The 15,706-nt window shown below is 43.8% G+C and overlaps 1 protein-coding gene across 4 annotated transcripts in view; it reads right to left on the bottom strand.

Annotated features, from left to right (window-relative positions):
• Window positions 1-3,401: 3,401 nt before the first annotated feature.
• The window catches only part of LOC135099959 (histone-lysine N-methyltransferase 2D-like), a 33,328-nt gene continuing 21,023 nt past the window's right edge, over window positions 3,402-15,706 (bottom strand). For 2 of the 4 annotated variants that reach the window (XM_064002703.1, XM_064002706.1), the window contains exons 2-9: window positions 12,325-13,484; window positions 11,718-11,853; window positions 11,209-11,303; window positions 10,702-10,871; window positions 9,962-10,120; window positions 7,024-7,189; window positions 5,548-5,759; window positions 3,402-4,818 (exon numbers count right to left, since the gene is read on the bottom strand). In XM_064002703.1, coding sequence (XP_063858773.1) covers window positions 4,122-4,818; window positions 5,548-5,759; window positions 7,024-7,189; window positions 9,962-10,120; window positions 10,702-10,871; window positions 11,209-11,303; window positions 11,718-11,853; window positions 12,325-12,558 — 1,869 coding nt within the window. In that variant the 5' untranslated portion in view covers window positions 12,559-13,484 and the 3' untranslated portion in view covers window positions 3,402-4,121. Of the gene's footprint in view, window positions 4,819-5,547; window positions 5,760-7,023; window positions 7,190-9,961; window positions 10,121-10,701; window positions 10,872-11,208; window positions 11,304-11,717; window positions 11,854-12,324; window positions 13,485-14,155; window positions 14,292-15,706 lie in introns of those variants that run through there. The other 2 variants (XM_064002705.1, XM_064002707.1) reach the window with 2 other exon arrangements.

Raw genomic sequence — 15,706 nt, forward strand, 5'->3', positions numbered from 1 at the left:
GAAAGAGAGATAGATAGAGAGAGAGAGAGAGAGAGAAAATCTTGATTGTTTGGTATTAAGGTGTTGTAGGCGACAGGTATTTTGGGGATACAAGGCGGATGGGGGTGATGGGTGTGTTTGAGTGTTACGGAATTATTCCTTTACGTGTAAAGAAAGCTTTTAGCATGACTACTACTACTACTACTACTACCACTACTGCTGCTACTACTACTACTACTACTACTACTACTACTACTACGACAACTACGACTACTACTACTACTACTACTACTACTACTACTACTACTACCATCTTTAATAATAGCAACAACAACAACAACAACAACAACAACAACAACAACAATAATAATAATAATAATAATAATAATAATAATAATAATAATATCAACAACACCAGCAACAACAATAATAACAACAACAACAACAACGAGAACAACAACAGCAACAACAACAACAACGAGAAAAACAACAACAACAACAACAACAACAACAACAACAACAACAACGAGAACAACAACAACAACAACGATAACAACAACAACAACAACAACAACAACAACAACGAGAACAACAACAACAACAACAACAACAACAACAACTACAACAATAATGATAATAATAAAACTAATAGGTAATAACAATAAACTCATAATCTACTTTTGACAATGGAGCCTCTCACTAATAACATAAGAGGATAAGAGCATAAGTGAAGCTGCAAGAAGCCAGCAGACCTACACGCGACAGTCCCTTGCAGTGGAGGCGACACATGTAAGTCACAGTGAAGGTAGGAGAGTGATACGTATGCAGTTTTATCACCTCCTCCAACCTCGTCGTCTGTCTCGCCGTAAGATGATTGAAAAGTTATCGAGTGACCTCAATGAAGCGTTGACGAGAAAGTGAGTGTTGAGCCAAGGAGGCATTGATTAGATTTTGTGGCGAATCGGGATGAGTGTTCCGGTCAAGGGTAAATGTTAACCCTTTCACTGCTATGGTCGCCTTTAGGTAACATTGAGAGCAGTATAGGAATATAATTTCCATGGGAATATGGAGAAAAGAAAGAATAAGAGGTTCATTTTCTATTTATTTATTTATTTTTTTTATGATACAAAACTGATTCATATACTCTAGTACAAATATATACATGTCTGAAAAATGTAGAGGAATTATGGGAAAAAATGGCAAGCACTGAAAGGGTTAATGGTGTAAAATAAATATATAGATATATAACATAAAGTAAACAAATGGTAATGATAAAGGTAAATAGATAAAACAGATCATAGGTAGATAGATAAATGAATAAATAAATAAACGTAATGTTATATACGTGACTTGTATTCCATCACACTCTGTAAAGAAGGGAATGTAACACCTCAGTATGGTAAACGATCAGGTGATGGATGGACGTCCTCAGCTCAGAGATAGGCACTCCATGCCCTTCACAGTCTCGGGTCGCTCCTAGACAAGCTGCAGCGCCTATCAACTCCGCCTTCCTCCCTTGTCAGCGTAACTATACACCTGCTGCTTTGTGGGTCTTCCGGTGAAACCTTGGAAAAGAAAACTCTGAAATGAAAGGAAGGGTAAAAAAATGAAGGCAGTGAGAAGAAAAAGCGTATGCCTGGGCGCGTGAAATGGACCAGAATGACAGAGTGACACTTGCGGACATGTATTGAGACGAGAGGAGCGGCACTTGATTAGGGAAAAATGGTAACACCGCTGTTGCAGGGAAGAAAACGGAAAGCAAGCGTGAGGTGTAGGTGTGGAAGCGAATTACTGAGAAATATAAGATGCGAGCTGATAAAGTAAGTCTTATGATGAAATGCAGCCCTCTTAGTTATACGTCTGTGGTTGATGAACCGAGAGTGGTGTCCTCCCGTCCCTTGTAGCGTCGAGAGGACAACGGACGCACCGGAAAAAAGAGTGTAGACCCTTTATTGTAGCTGGACAGAGGAACGTACTTTACATTCAACAAAAGGAAGACAGAGCGCAGATTAACTCATCGGGGCTTCTTCAGCTGAAAATATTATTTCACCATATATGCTACACACGTTAACAAGCTTTCCTCAATAAGAAGGTCATTAATGCTTCCTTCTGTCACCATACTTTGTAGAAGTATACATTATTAGTGATGAATTCAGTCTCTGCGTCTATTTGAGATGGCTGTCCGCTGGAAAAGTTGTGGCTAGAAGTCATTGGGTTTACTTATGCAACAGCACCACCAATGAGAACTGGCAGCTTTTTATGTATTGTACGATTACTGCACCCTGTTGTGTCCCAGTACGGTACTGGTATTAAGATTAAGTAGAAGCCTGGTAAGTGCGCTTCTCGTTTTACCTGTGTGTGTGTGTGTGTGTGTGTGTGTGTGTGTGTGTGTGTGTGTGTGTGTGTGAAGCCAAACTTATGGAGTTGGGAAGGGGATGAACTAAATAAGTCACTCCCAAGGGATTATTACTCTACTGTGCTTTCAAGGCTATGGAGTGTGAACGTACTCTCTCTCTCTCTCTCTCTCTCTCTCTCTCTCTCTCTCTCTCTCTCTCTCTCTCTCTCTCTCTCTCTCTCTCGCTTATATAAAGATGCATCTTATTAAACTCGTGTCCAGGGCAAGATTTTAGTGGAGGGCAGATATGCGTGCTGCTCCTATGATTGTATGCCTCCCCACCACTCCACACACACACACACACACACACACTCTCTCTCTCTCTCTCTCTCTCTCTCTCTCTCTCTCTCTCTCTCTCTCTCTCTCTCTCTCTCTCTCTCTCTCTCTCTCTCCCCAAGGCCCACACAGTCGTTCCCTTCATTACAAGATTCGTTGGGCGTCACATTGTTTACCTCTTCATCACTGAGTCCCACAATACTTTCCAGTTATTCTATCGTTCCTTCACTTGCTGCCTTTCTTTATTGGCTTAACATTGCCTTTTTTTTTTTTCGCTCTCTTCTGCATTACGAGTTATTGCTGCTCAAGGGTCAGTAATAAAGCTTTCCTCAGTTTTTCTTTACTCAGCCATTCCTGAAAGAATCTCTGTGGCTGGGGTATGCTTTCCCTGAGTGACGTAATTGTTCTTGAATTCCATTTCTTTTATGATTTACAGTCACATAATTTTCTGCAGGAGTTTCATTGCTTGATTTTAGTTTAGCATCATACCGAGGTTTTAATGAACATTCGACAAATGAATGGATGAAGATGACAGGTGGGAATAGGTAGGTAGGCTTCATACAAGGACTGCCACATGTAGAGTAGGCCTGACGACTTCTTGCAGTTTTCCTGTGTTCTTATGTTCTTACCAGTACACAGAAGATGAATGTTTGGATTAGTTACCCTCTCGACTCTGAGGGAAAGCGAGCCTGTCAGTCTGCCAGTCATGCAGCAAACAGGAGCCACTTGTGGGGATGAAAAAAATAAAAGATTTAAGAAAGCAAGACATTTCATTCAACTCAGCATATTTAGGAGACATTTTGGTGGAGGAAGTAGACAGAGTGGCTGCGCGTGAGTGTATCCAAGGCTGTCTGTCTGTTTGTTTATCTGTCTGTCTGGACAGCCTGGCGCACCATCCTGAGGCTTGCTGGAACTACTGACGGGATAATGAATTATCCTTCATTTTCAGAGTGGCTCATCATCAATGCTTTATATTTATTGCACAAACTAGTATATATTTGTACTGGATATATTGGTAACTGATCGACATTACAGTAGAACAGAGAAATACATAACATTTGGCCATTAATAAGAGGGAGATAAATTGTTGACTGATCATGACACAATTTAATACAATTTTGATGTCTACATAACGCATCATATTTTACAGTCTGAGCGAAACTCGTTCCGAAGGATTGTCCTTCACACAGACACACAGTGATCGGGGAAGTCGACGGTTCGAGGAGATAGTAACATTATGTACGTAATTGTATTCTATTCGCACCATTCTTAACCAATGAGCGACTGTAGAATATCTGATATTCCAAGTAGTATATAAATATTCTTACTGGCTTAACGTTAGAGCCGCGAGCTGACAGCTCATGCAATTTTCTACAAAAATTAACAGAACATGAATACTAAGCCTGAGATGAGAAGCATTTCCTATGCATAGAACTGAGGTTGTGTGTTGGCAGCATGTTCCCAGCAGCGGCTACTGCTCGCTTTCTGTGTAGTCTTGCGGTATGGTTGCCTTCTCCTTGCGGGGCCGTCCCCGGCCCCCTCTTCGGTGTGTTCGACCACGCCCCTTGCTGCGCGTTTCCAGTCTGTTTTCAGGGTCGTGGCCGGAAGCCACACGCCCCTCCTCAGACTGAGAGGCATCAGCACCTTCAGGGCCACTTCGTTTGTATTGGGTCCCGTGCCGCCCTGTCGGAGCCTCTCGGGGGGACGCCGGAGTTCGAGAATAGTCCTGCCTTCCCCGAGAGTCATCCCGATGTAAAGAAGGCCGCCCCGAGGCCCGCCCTGAGGACGATGGGCCCTGATTCTGGGTTTGGTCTGTCGCTCTAGGCTTGTGTTCGCCGTTCATCTCAGCTGTCTCTCTCCCCTGACGACCCTCGTGCTGCTGCTGCTCTGCGTGTGGATTATGGTGCTGCTGCTGCTGATAGTGAAATTGCTGCTGCTGTTCTGGCTGATGCTGTCCGTGCTGGCGTTGTCTTGTTCGTCCTCTGCCGAAGTGCCTCCCCCGGCCACGCTGCTGATGCTGCTGATGCTGTTGCTGTGGCTGTTGTTGATGCTGTTGTTGCTGTGGTTGCTGCTGCTGCTGCTGCTGTTGTGCATGTTGCTGCTGCTGCTGCTGAAGAGGACCCGAAGTTATAGCAGGGAATGTTGTTCCTCCTTCGCGTTCTCTTGACCTGTGAATGTAAAGAATGCATTATTCCTTCTATTCAATTAAGTATTCAATGCAGTACTCTGTTTATCTCATTCATATCACCGCAGTAATTGTTAGATCACTGCCTAAAGGAATATGTGTCAAGTGACAACACCCCCAGACACCTTCAGGACCGTGATTTCAGTCGGGTCCCTCTGCCGTCTGCGACAATCTTTCCTACACCGGAAGGACGAGAGGAAAGTGGCAGCTTCTCAGCGCTGACTGATTTAGCGAAATTTTATGGACATAAAAATTGCAGCTTTACATTATTTTATCACTATTTTCCTACCAAGAGCACGAGTTTGTAAAGTTTCATAATTTGAAAAAAGTTTTAGCAACATGGATATGGGAAAAGACCTCGGGACTTCCGCTGCTGACAGGTTTGTTGCATGCGTTTATTTTATTGTTGGTATTCTTGTTTCGAAAATCTTCTTGAGCTGCTTTAAGAAATGCATAGCTATAGATTGCCGCTGAATAAGAAATATCATGAAAATCAGTATCAGAAACACATGAATGAGCTCATGATGGCCTCCGGAAGAAGCACCATCCACTACTACTGAATCTCATTCTTCAGCTTATACCTAATCTTTAGCATGCCTACTTTGTCTCGCTCAGCCATCGCTGTGTCTTTAGAAATGACGAACCCACAGCCTCCACTCGATAGAAGCAGCTTGTAGCACGTGGCTCACTGAATTACCTGTATGTAATTTACCTGTCTGCCATCCTGCGGTGCGTGGGGCTGACGGTGTGCGGCGGTGGCTTACCGCTACGCTCTTGCTGTTGGAACTGTTGGCGGAGCGGCGGGAAGCGAGGCTCGCGTTCAGCTTGTGACTTGGAATCTACGCTGCGTTTAGGAAGAGGCGAGGAAGCCCCCAGCAACCTGTCCACCTGCAAGCCTCGAGGCGATATATCGCGTTGGCCCACCTGTCGTGTCACCAAGATGTCACCACGGTGAGAAGGTGATACAGCACACAGTGCAAGGAGATCGTGCAAAAATGTTGTCATGGATCACTTCTTGTGACAATTCACGCAGTGAGCCGTATGGAGAGTGTGGTGTTCAGATAAAAGTGCTTGAATATTTCATGATGCTTGTTTAGACAGAAACATATTTTTAAGTAGATTTTGGACAAGTCCGTGGTTCTTTATCAGGCTGTCCGATCAGAGCTTCAAGGGTCTTTTCTAGATCGAACTTCATCCAAACATTGCCACAGATTTACGGAATAATGTTATTCATAACAGTTTCTGGACATTTAGCAAACAAATGAAATATGAAAGCCCTTTCACAAAGGCTCAAAAACTATTGTTATTTAGTTATTAACATCTTGATAATCTTACTTTAACAAAATACCAGATAGGTTTCATTAATTTCAAAAATAATTTCACGTGACTTGCAATCTTATCAAGTTATGGTACAGTCTAGTCTTGTCAGGCATTGCGTCAGAAATCAGGACTCTCATCCCGAAGGAGTAGCTCCTGGCGATCGTGACAGCTTAGATCAAATGCCACGGACGTGTTAAGCAGTAAATTTTGACTTCGATGGACACATTGAGATGGCTAAAAGCCGCAGTGCCGAGATAACACACAGTTCAGGTATAATCTAGACTCTAGAGCAGTGTTCTTCAACCTTTTTTAAGTCCATGGACCCATCTGGGAGCTTCTGAGAAATCTATGTATCCTACCCTAGCGCCTAGGACGCTTTGTAATATATATATATATATATATATATATATATATATATATATATATATATATATATATATATATATATATATATATATATATTATACACACATATTTCACGTTTTATGACTGAAAATATATAAATAAAAGTCTTAGGTCTTTATTTCAAACACAGAAAATAACTGCTCGATCCTAAATAATAGCTTTTATAATTCCTAAATGTATGATAAAATAAAATACCGTCTGAGTATAATGTACTGATACAATAAATTTGTGATACTATAATCTAAATTAAAATGATTTTCTTATGTCACTTACAGTTTTCTTCCTAAAACATTATTTTCCCGTACTATGCATTGTTTTACACATTAGCCACGTCATGTACCCTTTCCTTGTACCCAACTATTTCCAGGTACCCTTTGAAAAAATTCATGCACCCTAGGGTGCACCATGCACACAGGTTGACTATCACTGCTCTAGAGGACACAGGAAGGCGTGGCGTGCTCACTTGTCTGGTGTGTGGGGAGGCGTGCAGGGTGGCGCGGGGTGCTGGGTCTCCTGTGCGTGGTGGAGGGCGGGGAGGGGGGCGTGGCGGAGGCAGCTGCGGGGGCGCTCCTACCCTGGTGGTGGGGTGCGGGAGGCCCGAGCCCTCACCAGCTGCCTCGCGTGCTTGCCTGGGGACGGGGAGGTCAGTGTCAGGAGCACATATTGTAACAGTTAAGTCGAATTTGCTTACTTGCTTTACAAGTATTCTGGTAACAATCATAACAAAGTCTACGCACGAATATTTTATGAACTGGTGAGACTTATTCTTCTGCAAATATGTTTGTACAATGCGGAAGCGCCAGACAGATAAATGTTCCATGCTCTTGATGTTTTCTCCTTAAAAATTAAGGAAATAATGCTCTGAAATGTACATTGAATTAATAATTCATAAGATTTTGTAGCCATTTTTAACAACTATCAACAATATTCCTTTCGAGGCAGCGAGCAACCCAGGCGGTGAGTACTACACATTGCAGGAGGAGCATGCAGTCTCTGTGCCACCTGGCGGGGCGGAGCTGCAGAGGAAGCAAGCCAGTGAGTGCGCGGAGTCACGTACCGCGGCGCCGCCAACCTGAATGTTGTTCCCAGAAGGGGTGGCTGGCGGAGTGTCGTCTCTGAGCAGTCTGGCGGAAGGAGCAGCAGAAGCTATGATTTAGTTATAAGTTCATACACTGGTAGGAAAATAGTGTCGGCTGTGTCCCCGGCGGATGTTCCGCGGACCCGTGAGGTGACGGGTGCCCCTCATGGTGTGTGATTGCACTCTTCATGTCACGTGTATACTATCGCGGCACCTACTAGACGACTCAAATGTTTCAGAAGTTCCCAGGAGACCCCACTGACGCATGCTGCTCCCAAAGGTAATGACTCCCTAATTCCCTGCCGAAGTCAGAGAAAAAAAAAATTATTTCATCCAGATAAAACTTTTCCCATGCATATGATCTCAGGGACGAAAATTTTTGTGTTATAAAGATCAAATCTTCTGATTCGATTAAAGATCCCTGGATGATGACAGGTGCTGGTTCAGATACGCTTCCTGAACCATCAAGAATGTGAAGGATGCTGCTAGGAATACGATTTCGGGGAGCATTAGAGGAAAACTTTATTTATTTATTTATCTTATTTAATATATATATATATATATATATATATATATATATATATATATATATATATATATATATATATATATATATATATATATATATATATATATATATATATATATATTTTTTTTTTTTTTTTTTTTTTTTTACGAAAAAATAAAAAAATAAAATAACAGTGTAGGTAAATCAAGTATGCTAGCGGTGGTCGAGCTTAGTATCTTTAATGGTTACTGTCAGTCATCGCTGCCTTCCATTTTTGCTCCAAGAAGGACACAATAAGACATGGACAACACTGCATCACCCCGCCTAAGATTCTCTCACACTCACACCCACATTATTATGGTGTGAGTTGGCTTTCTGAAAAAAAATCCCAAACTTAGTTACATTGTTGTTCAAGTACAGTTATGGCCTGATTTAAATGCCACATCATTCTCGCTTCCACAGTGTTGAGCGTCTTCCCATTAATCTGAAGTCCTCTGACCTGCTATGAGTCTATCAGTTGTCAGGTTTTGTAAGGAGACTGGCAGCAGATCAGCGATTTGAGATCGAAGGAAAACACTAAACACAACGGCAGTGGGTACGAGGCTGCAACTGTCCCGTAATGACTCCATGATTCGTGCTTTGTATAGGTGCGTCATTGATTTTCACTGGAGTACGAACCCAGGGACTTGATATTAATGCATGACAGGTAGCCATTAATGACGAACGTTGAGGTCAGGAATGGCTGTCATCTTTCATATTCAAAGGATTTCTTATTTAATTATATACGAACATTTATCTTTTATCGCATTCAAGCACGTACTACACAGCGCTCCGCCGCCCTCACTATCTGAACAGAACACATACCGGTACCACACTCGTGGTCATCGCACAAGCCATCCTCTCGCGCCAAATCATGCCAAATACATACTGATAGATGAGAACGTGAGGAATTCCATGCCGCCTCTGTTGAAATCATAACACAATGATCAATAAAGCGTTTCTGGCACGTGGTGATGGAAACAAGAACTTTTGCTATGGCAACTGTCCGTGGAGAACATACGCAGCACATTGAATTGTGAGTCACGGGATTGGCTCCTCATCGCACGATTGTCTGTGGTCGTCCCCTCATTGCCGGTGTGTGATCGAAACTCTATACGGATGCACAGTGGCTTCAAGAATGATGTCACAGAGTCCACTAAATTTCGTGGCTATAAATCGAATGAAAGTTTATATTTCGATAAATGAATTCCTTTATTAAGAATTTCGCAAAGACCAAGTGGGATGTGATGGGTGAAGCTATTTGCTGTATACTTTTTTTGTGATAATTTTGTAGACTATGACGTCACTTCTTGAGGCTCTGTACACAATGCAGCCTATAGTCCACCCGCAGCCTGCGAGATGGTCAGTCTGGGCCAGAAATCAGCCATACGGGACGCCCCTCGCGATTCATTGAGCCGCGGACTAAATTTGACCAGCGACATAATTTCACCAAGACAGTGAACCGTGATCTCTCTCTCTCTCTCTCTCTCTCTCTCTCTCTCTCTCTCTCTCTCTCTCTGGTAAGAAAAAAATAAAATCGAACTTTGCATAAAAAAAAAAGAATTAGTCAATCAAAAGTGTGTTGCAGAATAATAGAAAAAAGTTATGTATGAATATTTGTTCATCCATAAATATGTCTTAAAGCAACTAGCATCATGATGAAGAATATTCTTAGAGATAAAGAATATTTTAGTGATACAAACTTTCCCCTGTCTGGTTCACAAAATTTACACTTCATTAAAGCGCATTTCTTTGCAACACTCGAGTACGCCTCACCTCTTGAGGTCCTCGACGAGAGTAGTGAGGTACTTGTTCTTGGCGCGTTCCTCCTCCAAGAGGCGGCGCGTGTGGTCCGCCGCCTCCTCTAGCAGCTCCAGATCAAGGGAGCGTACCAGGCGGGGGTCTCCGCGTCCGGATCGGCCTCGCAGGGAGCGTCTGTAGAAGGGGAGGGGAATTAGTGAGGAAACTTGAATATTTAGTCGGTTATGATAACAGAAATTCATCCCCTGAATCTGTGTTTCTTACCCCAGTGGCGTGCCTCAGTGTCCCGTAGTGTGCTCCGCTGTATGCGCGGGAAACGAATGAATTCAATTTTGAGACTGAGTAATTAAACATAACGGGAAAAGGAAACTGTAGGTAGGGAAAATGAAACATAACAGGAAAAGTAAGTTGCAGGTAGTAATGATGGTCAATGAACTAAGGTATATTGCCGTCCAGACTCAAGCACAGTGGGCGATAATTATTATCATGACGCACAAGCCGGTGTGCCGGTGTTGTCCTCCTGGAGTATAACATGAACCATTTCTCCATGTGAATTAAAAATACATAAGGTGTTCTGAATCAGCTAGAGTAATTATGTATATCATAGATGAGAGCGTGCCTATTATGAGAGAGAGAGAGAGAGAGAGAGAGAGAGAGAGAGAGAGAGAGAGAGAGAGAGAGAGAGAGAGCATGTGTAGGTGTATCATTGCCTGTGTCGGGCAGCTAAGCTTACACCGCTGCGTGCGTCTTCCCACCTGACAACAAAGTCGCCGTTGATGAAGGGCTGCGGAGAGGGCAGTGTCTTGGCGGCGGCCTCGGTGGTGTCGGTGAGGGTTGTGGTAGCGCCTGTGGCGGGAACAGTGAGAATGGGAGCGGAGGGGGAAACACTCTGGTTGTTTGCCTCAATCTCTGCTGGCTTTTCATTCTGAAATAATAAGGAAGAGGCTCAGAATAATGAATACTTCATCTGTTTCAGCTTAACTTTATTCAAGCGCCAGAATTCAAGGATATATTCACAGACATAAAAAAAAAATAAATAAATTTTTGAAGTCATGTTTTCTCTTACATGATTTCAAAATTCACGTTAGAACTGACAAGGAAAGAGATTATGTAAATCCTCAACAAGACTTCATCCTGGCAAGTAAAGACACTGCATGCCACGACGTGCGGGACACGTTTCTCAGTTATTAAAACAACTCATTAACACAAAGGTTTATTTTTTCTCTGCGCCTTTCACCTGCACGACACGCTCTTCCTCTCACCTTGGGGGAGGAGGCTTCATCACTCTCCGGGCTGAAGGGAATGTCCTGCTTCACCTGGCTGGCGTAAGGACCCATCAGCAGCTGGAAAGTCAGATCTGAAGGGAGAAAATGAGATAAAACAAAATATTACAAATGCGATGCATGTAGTGATGGATAAATGTTATCTTTACCACAGAAAACATAAACTAAATATATATATATATATATATATATATATATATATATATATATATATATATATATATATATATATATATATATATATATATATATATACATTTTTTTTTTTGTATTTAATGTTGATTTCATTTTCTGTTAATGGCATAAAGCAAGAGCTGCTATAGAATTCCACTAAAGGACACTTTCTTATTTCTAAAACCACCTCTTTCTCTCACGGCGGCTCCCAAAAGTCCCTTCATCATGCTCTCCTAACACTTCCCCTTTGCTCTGTCTCCCTCCCTCAGCTCGCTTCACCCTTCCACCTTCCCTTCCTACTGGCTGCTGCTCACCCCTGTTCTTCTGCTTCAGGGCATCGATCTGCTGGTGGAGGCCCGTCAGCAGATTGCCATGGGTGATCTTCAGCTCCGCCAGGTCGTGCTCCAGCTGGACCGCACGTGCCCATCCGCCACACCCGCAGTTCCGGTTCTGTGGCAGGAAGCAGCACCCGCTATAGCCCTACAGGTGTTTGCCTATGTGTATTTACCTGTCTGTGTTTTATAGGAGTGAGTGAAGTTTATAATGTTTTGATTTAATTGCCATACTTTTCTTTAAAGTTGTGGATGTTATTCGTCCACATTACTGTCTGACATGTGCTTACGTGTGTGTGTGTGTGTGTGTGTGTGTGGTAGAAATTTTGGAATAGGATCTCGTATAGTTGAACCTCGCATGTGTATTATTATTGCATTCATATATTATATATAGTATACACAGCAATGATATTATTTATCCACTGTTAGAGTGAACTCCCTTAACATTAAGTCAATCAGAAGGACATTTGTAACTCATGAAGCTGTGCAATACACAAACTATTGAAAAGTAAATCATGTAAATTCATTGTGCCAGTTAAGTCAAAGCAAAGATATCCATGTACTCAAGGAATGAGGAAGTATTACTCACAACGCTGCTCTTGTCATCCAGCTTTCTGTTCCTCCTCTCCTTCTCGAGGCTGTCAGTGTTGCGGCTGAGTCGGTTCGGGGGTGTGGCTGCCAGCTTGGTAATAAGGGCATTCTGCTGTTGCTGCTGCTGCTGCTGCTCCCAAGGCGCGCCTCCGCTGCCTGCCAGGTGAGGTGAGAATACCCCTATTCCCAGACCTGACGGGGAGCGCTCGATTGTCACACCCTTGTCCGTCATGATGCCTGAGGTCGTATTGAGGCAGGCTTGTCTGTCTCACGTCTCAGGCACGCGTGTCTCCCAAGGCTGGCGGCAGAGACTGTGGAGTCTGAGGAAAGTTTGACGCTCGTGGAGGTCAGAGTAAAGAATCTGAGAGGACTCGGAAGTTAGTTAGAGGTGGGTAGTCCTAGTCTTGCCAGCCTGCGTGTCGCTTCAGTAATCTCGTGTGACTCTGGCAGCTGCCTGAGGGTGCATTCGAGGTCGTTGAGGCGCTCCGCGGTCACGCACTCAACTGAATTGGTGAGGGAGCCACTCGCGGTAATGATCTGAACCGCTAACAAGACTGGACTGCTCCGGAGCATGTGCGTGGCGACACCAAGCTTGCTGCAACGCCTCTCGGTGACGTCACTGTTTCTGCTTACCGGGCGGGTGATGCTCTAGGACCGCCTGGGTGATGTCACTGCCGCACCACCTCCAATGAAAACAGCTAAGCGGATGACGTCACGGTCAATGCTCAACTTTAAGACAGTGGAGGGGAAGAAATAATTCCGTTTACACAGAGGATTTTCCAACTACATCCATTTACGTTTGATTTGTTAGCGTCAATTCGCTTACTACAAAGAGGGACGGCACATTATCGGCAATAACAGCATAGAGATAAAGAAGACGCACGTCCTAGGAACTCTGGGGTATAGTCCCAGCGTCACCCTTTAAATTAACACGGCTACCAACGCGGCCACCTGGCGCCATCTTGCTGAAGTTCCCTCTGCGTGACCTGAGTGAAAGTGCCATGAATCAGTGCCATGAGGGAGGCGCTCTCATGACACCACGGACTCGAGCGGCTACGAGCGGGGAGCTGGGCATGGTGGTGGTGGTGCCTTCCTGGCGAGGATGATGCAGAGGCGCCCCTGGTGACACCTGAGGGTACACAGGTGCCCGACCACACTCTGCAAAACAAACACGTCATTAGCTCTCCTGTACTCGCCCCTTACGTGGTCTCTGCTTTACTGCTATTCGCTAGTCCTAAATATTAATCCTGACCCACCGGAGTTAAAAATACCAGCTTATTCATGCCGGCAGGTGGAGGGAAGGAACCCTGCCAATCCCCTGCACCTTACCGCCCCTACCAGCCCTCCGCCACCTGCCTTTCCACCTTGGTATATGTAATCAGCAGATATACGTACATTACGAGTTACCCAGAATACCCGAATCTTTTTTCTTGATTCCAATTAAATTTAAAAATACGGCACTCCACCATCAGGAACCGTATCCTCATAAGTTAGGCATCTCATCTCGGCCACTTATAACTAGCTGCAATGGAAGGCACTGGGTTCTTAAGGCTGTTCTCATGATCCTCGAGGTAGTTTAACAAGAATTCTGCATCACCAGCTGAAAGAACATTCATGACAACCGAACTCTTCATTACTGTGATCTTTGAAAATAGATTTTATGAGAGAACGAAGCTTTTCAAAATACAGGTTTAGAATACATAAACCGTAGCTCGGAGTGTTTATGGATGAGCCATCAGAGAAAACGTCCTGGTGCAAGGGTGGACTGATGCAAGATTAAAATGGCTGCACCTTAGTGGAGAGAGAGACAAACCGTTGCCAAAACAGACCAGTATTGACGTGCATGACGCGTTGCTTGCACGTCACGCGGCTGTCAGTTCCGTCACGTCGTCCATGGCCACGAATAGGAGGCGTCCTTTTCTGTCCTGAAGCAGTGGAGCGTTGAAAGTGTAGTGTGTGTGTGTGTGTGTGTGTGTGTGTGTGTGTATGTGTCAGTTTATCTGTCTGTCTATTTGTCTTTCTGTTTGTCTGTCCGTGTGTCTGTCTGTGTCTGTCTGTGTCTGTCTATGCGTCAGTCTCTCTCTCCTCTCTCTCTCTCTCTCTCTCTCTCTCTCTCTCTCTCTCTCTCTCTCTCTCTCTCTCTCTCTCTCTCTCTCTCTCTCTCTCTCTCTCTCTCTCTCTCTCTCTCTCTCTCTCTCTCTCTCTCTCTCTCTCTCTCTCTCTCTCTCTCTTAAATATATAATAGAAACAAAGTATATTTCCACTGGACAAACAAACACAACAAGTGACAGAGTTGGCCTGATAACACGCACGGATATCCTGTCGATTACATTGTTTATCAGCGCGCTGGTCGTACAGCATGCCCAAGACGCCACAGGATATGCCATACGTTACATAACATTACTGTCAACATGAACCCTCAGGATCAAAAAGAGAACCAAGAACATAAAGAATGAGAAAATATATGCATGCAGCTGTGTGGATGGGTGGGGCGTAGGATGGTTAGTGTGTGTGTGTGTGTGTGTGTGTGTGTGTGTGTGTGTGTTTTATGTACTTAGTGTATAAACTATTTGTTGGACCGTGCTTGTTATTGGAATTATGATATTTTCTGCAATCTGTGGTCAATGAAATATCTATATGTGTGTGTGTGTGTGTGTGTGTGTGTGTGTGGCGAGACAGACGAGCGCAGTGAAAGGTCCGTGAAGCTTCGTCATACTCTGGTGCGAATACAGGAGGCTGACTGGGGACGTCATCCTCGAGTGATTGGTTCAAATAGACGGGCAAACATATGACTGCTGGCTCGCTCCTGACTTTATGGGGAGAGAGAGAGAGAGAGAGAGAGAGAGAGAGAGAGAGGGTTGTCTTGCAATTGTTATGAAGAAAAGTGTACACAAATAGCATGAAAATAAAGCACAACGACTACAGTAAGGACATAAAATGATGAATAGATACAAAGAAAAAAAAAACACGTGAAGAGGAAGATTGAAATAGTGGAGGTAGAGATAAGAGATTAGATGGGGAGTTATACTGATATACAAATAGAAAGACAAACAGAGAGGCAGGCAGACAAACAAAAAGCCGGCCAGACACACAGGAACAGGTATCTCCCAGCGGGGCGGGTCCACCATTCATAATGCAGTGTGCGGCGAGCAGTCTGCGATGACGTAACCATGGGCCATATTCTGAACTGCGCTGCACCTTCACTACATCCAAAGGGTTCTACATAAAGTTACACGAGTTTTTAAAGGTGTTTATGCGTTTATACAGAGATTAACAAGATCTCTACATTATTAACAGGAAAAATACTCATGAGAACCCTGCTAGTCATCTCTGTGAGCTTTGAAAATAGTCGTGGTGAGGGAGCAAAGGTTTTCTGAATT

The sequence above is a fragment of the Scylla paramamosain genome, chromosome 4, assembly GCF_035594125.1.
Source record: "Scylla paramamosain isolate STU-SP2022 chromosome 4, ASM3559412v1, whole genome shotgun sequence".
Classification (NCBI taxonomy): domain Eukaryota; kingdom Metazoa; phylum Arthropoda; class Malacostraca; order Decapoda; family Portunidae; genus Scylla; species Scylla paramamosain.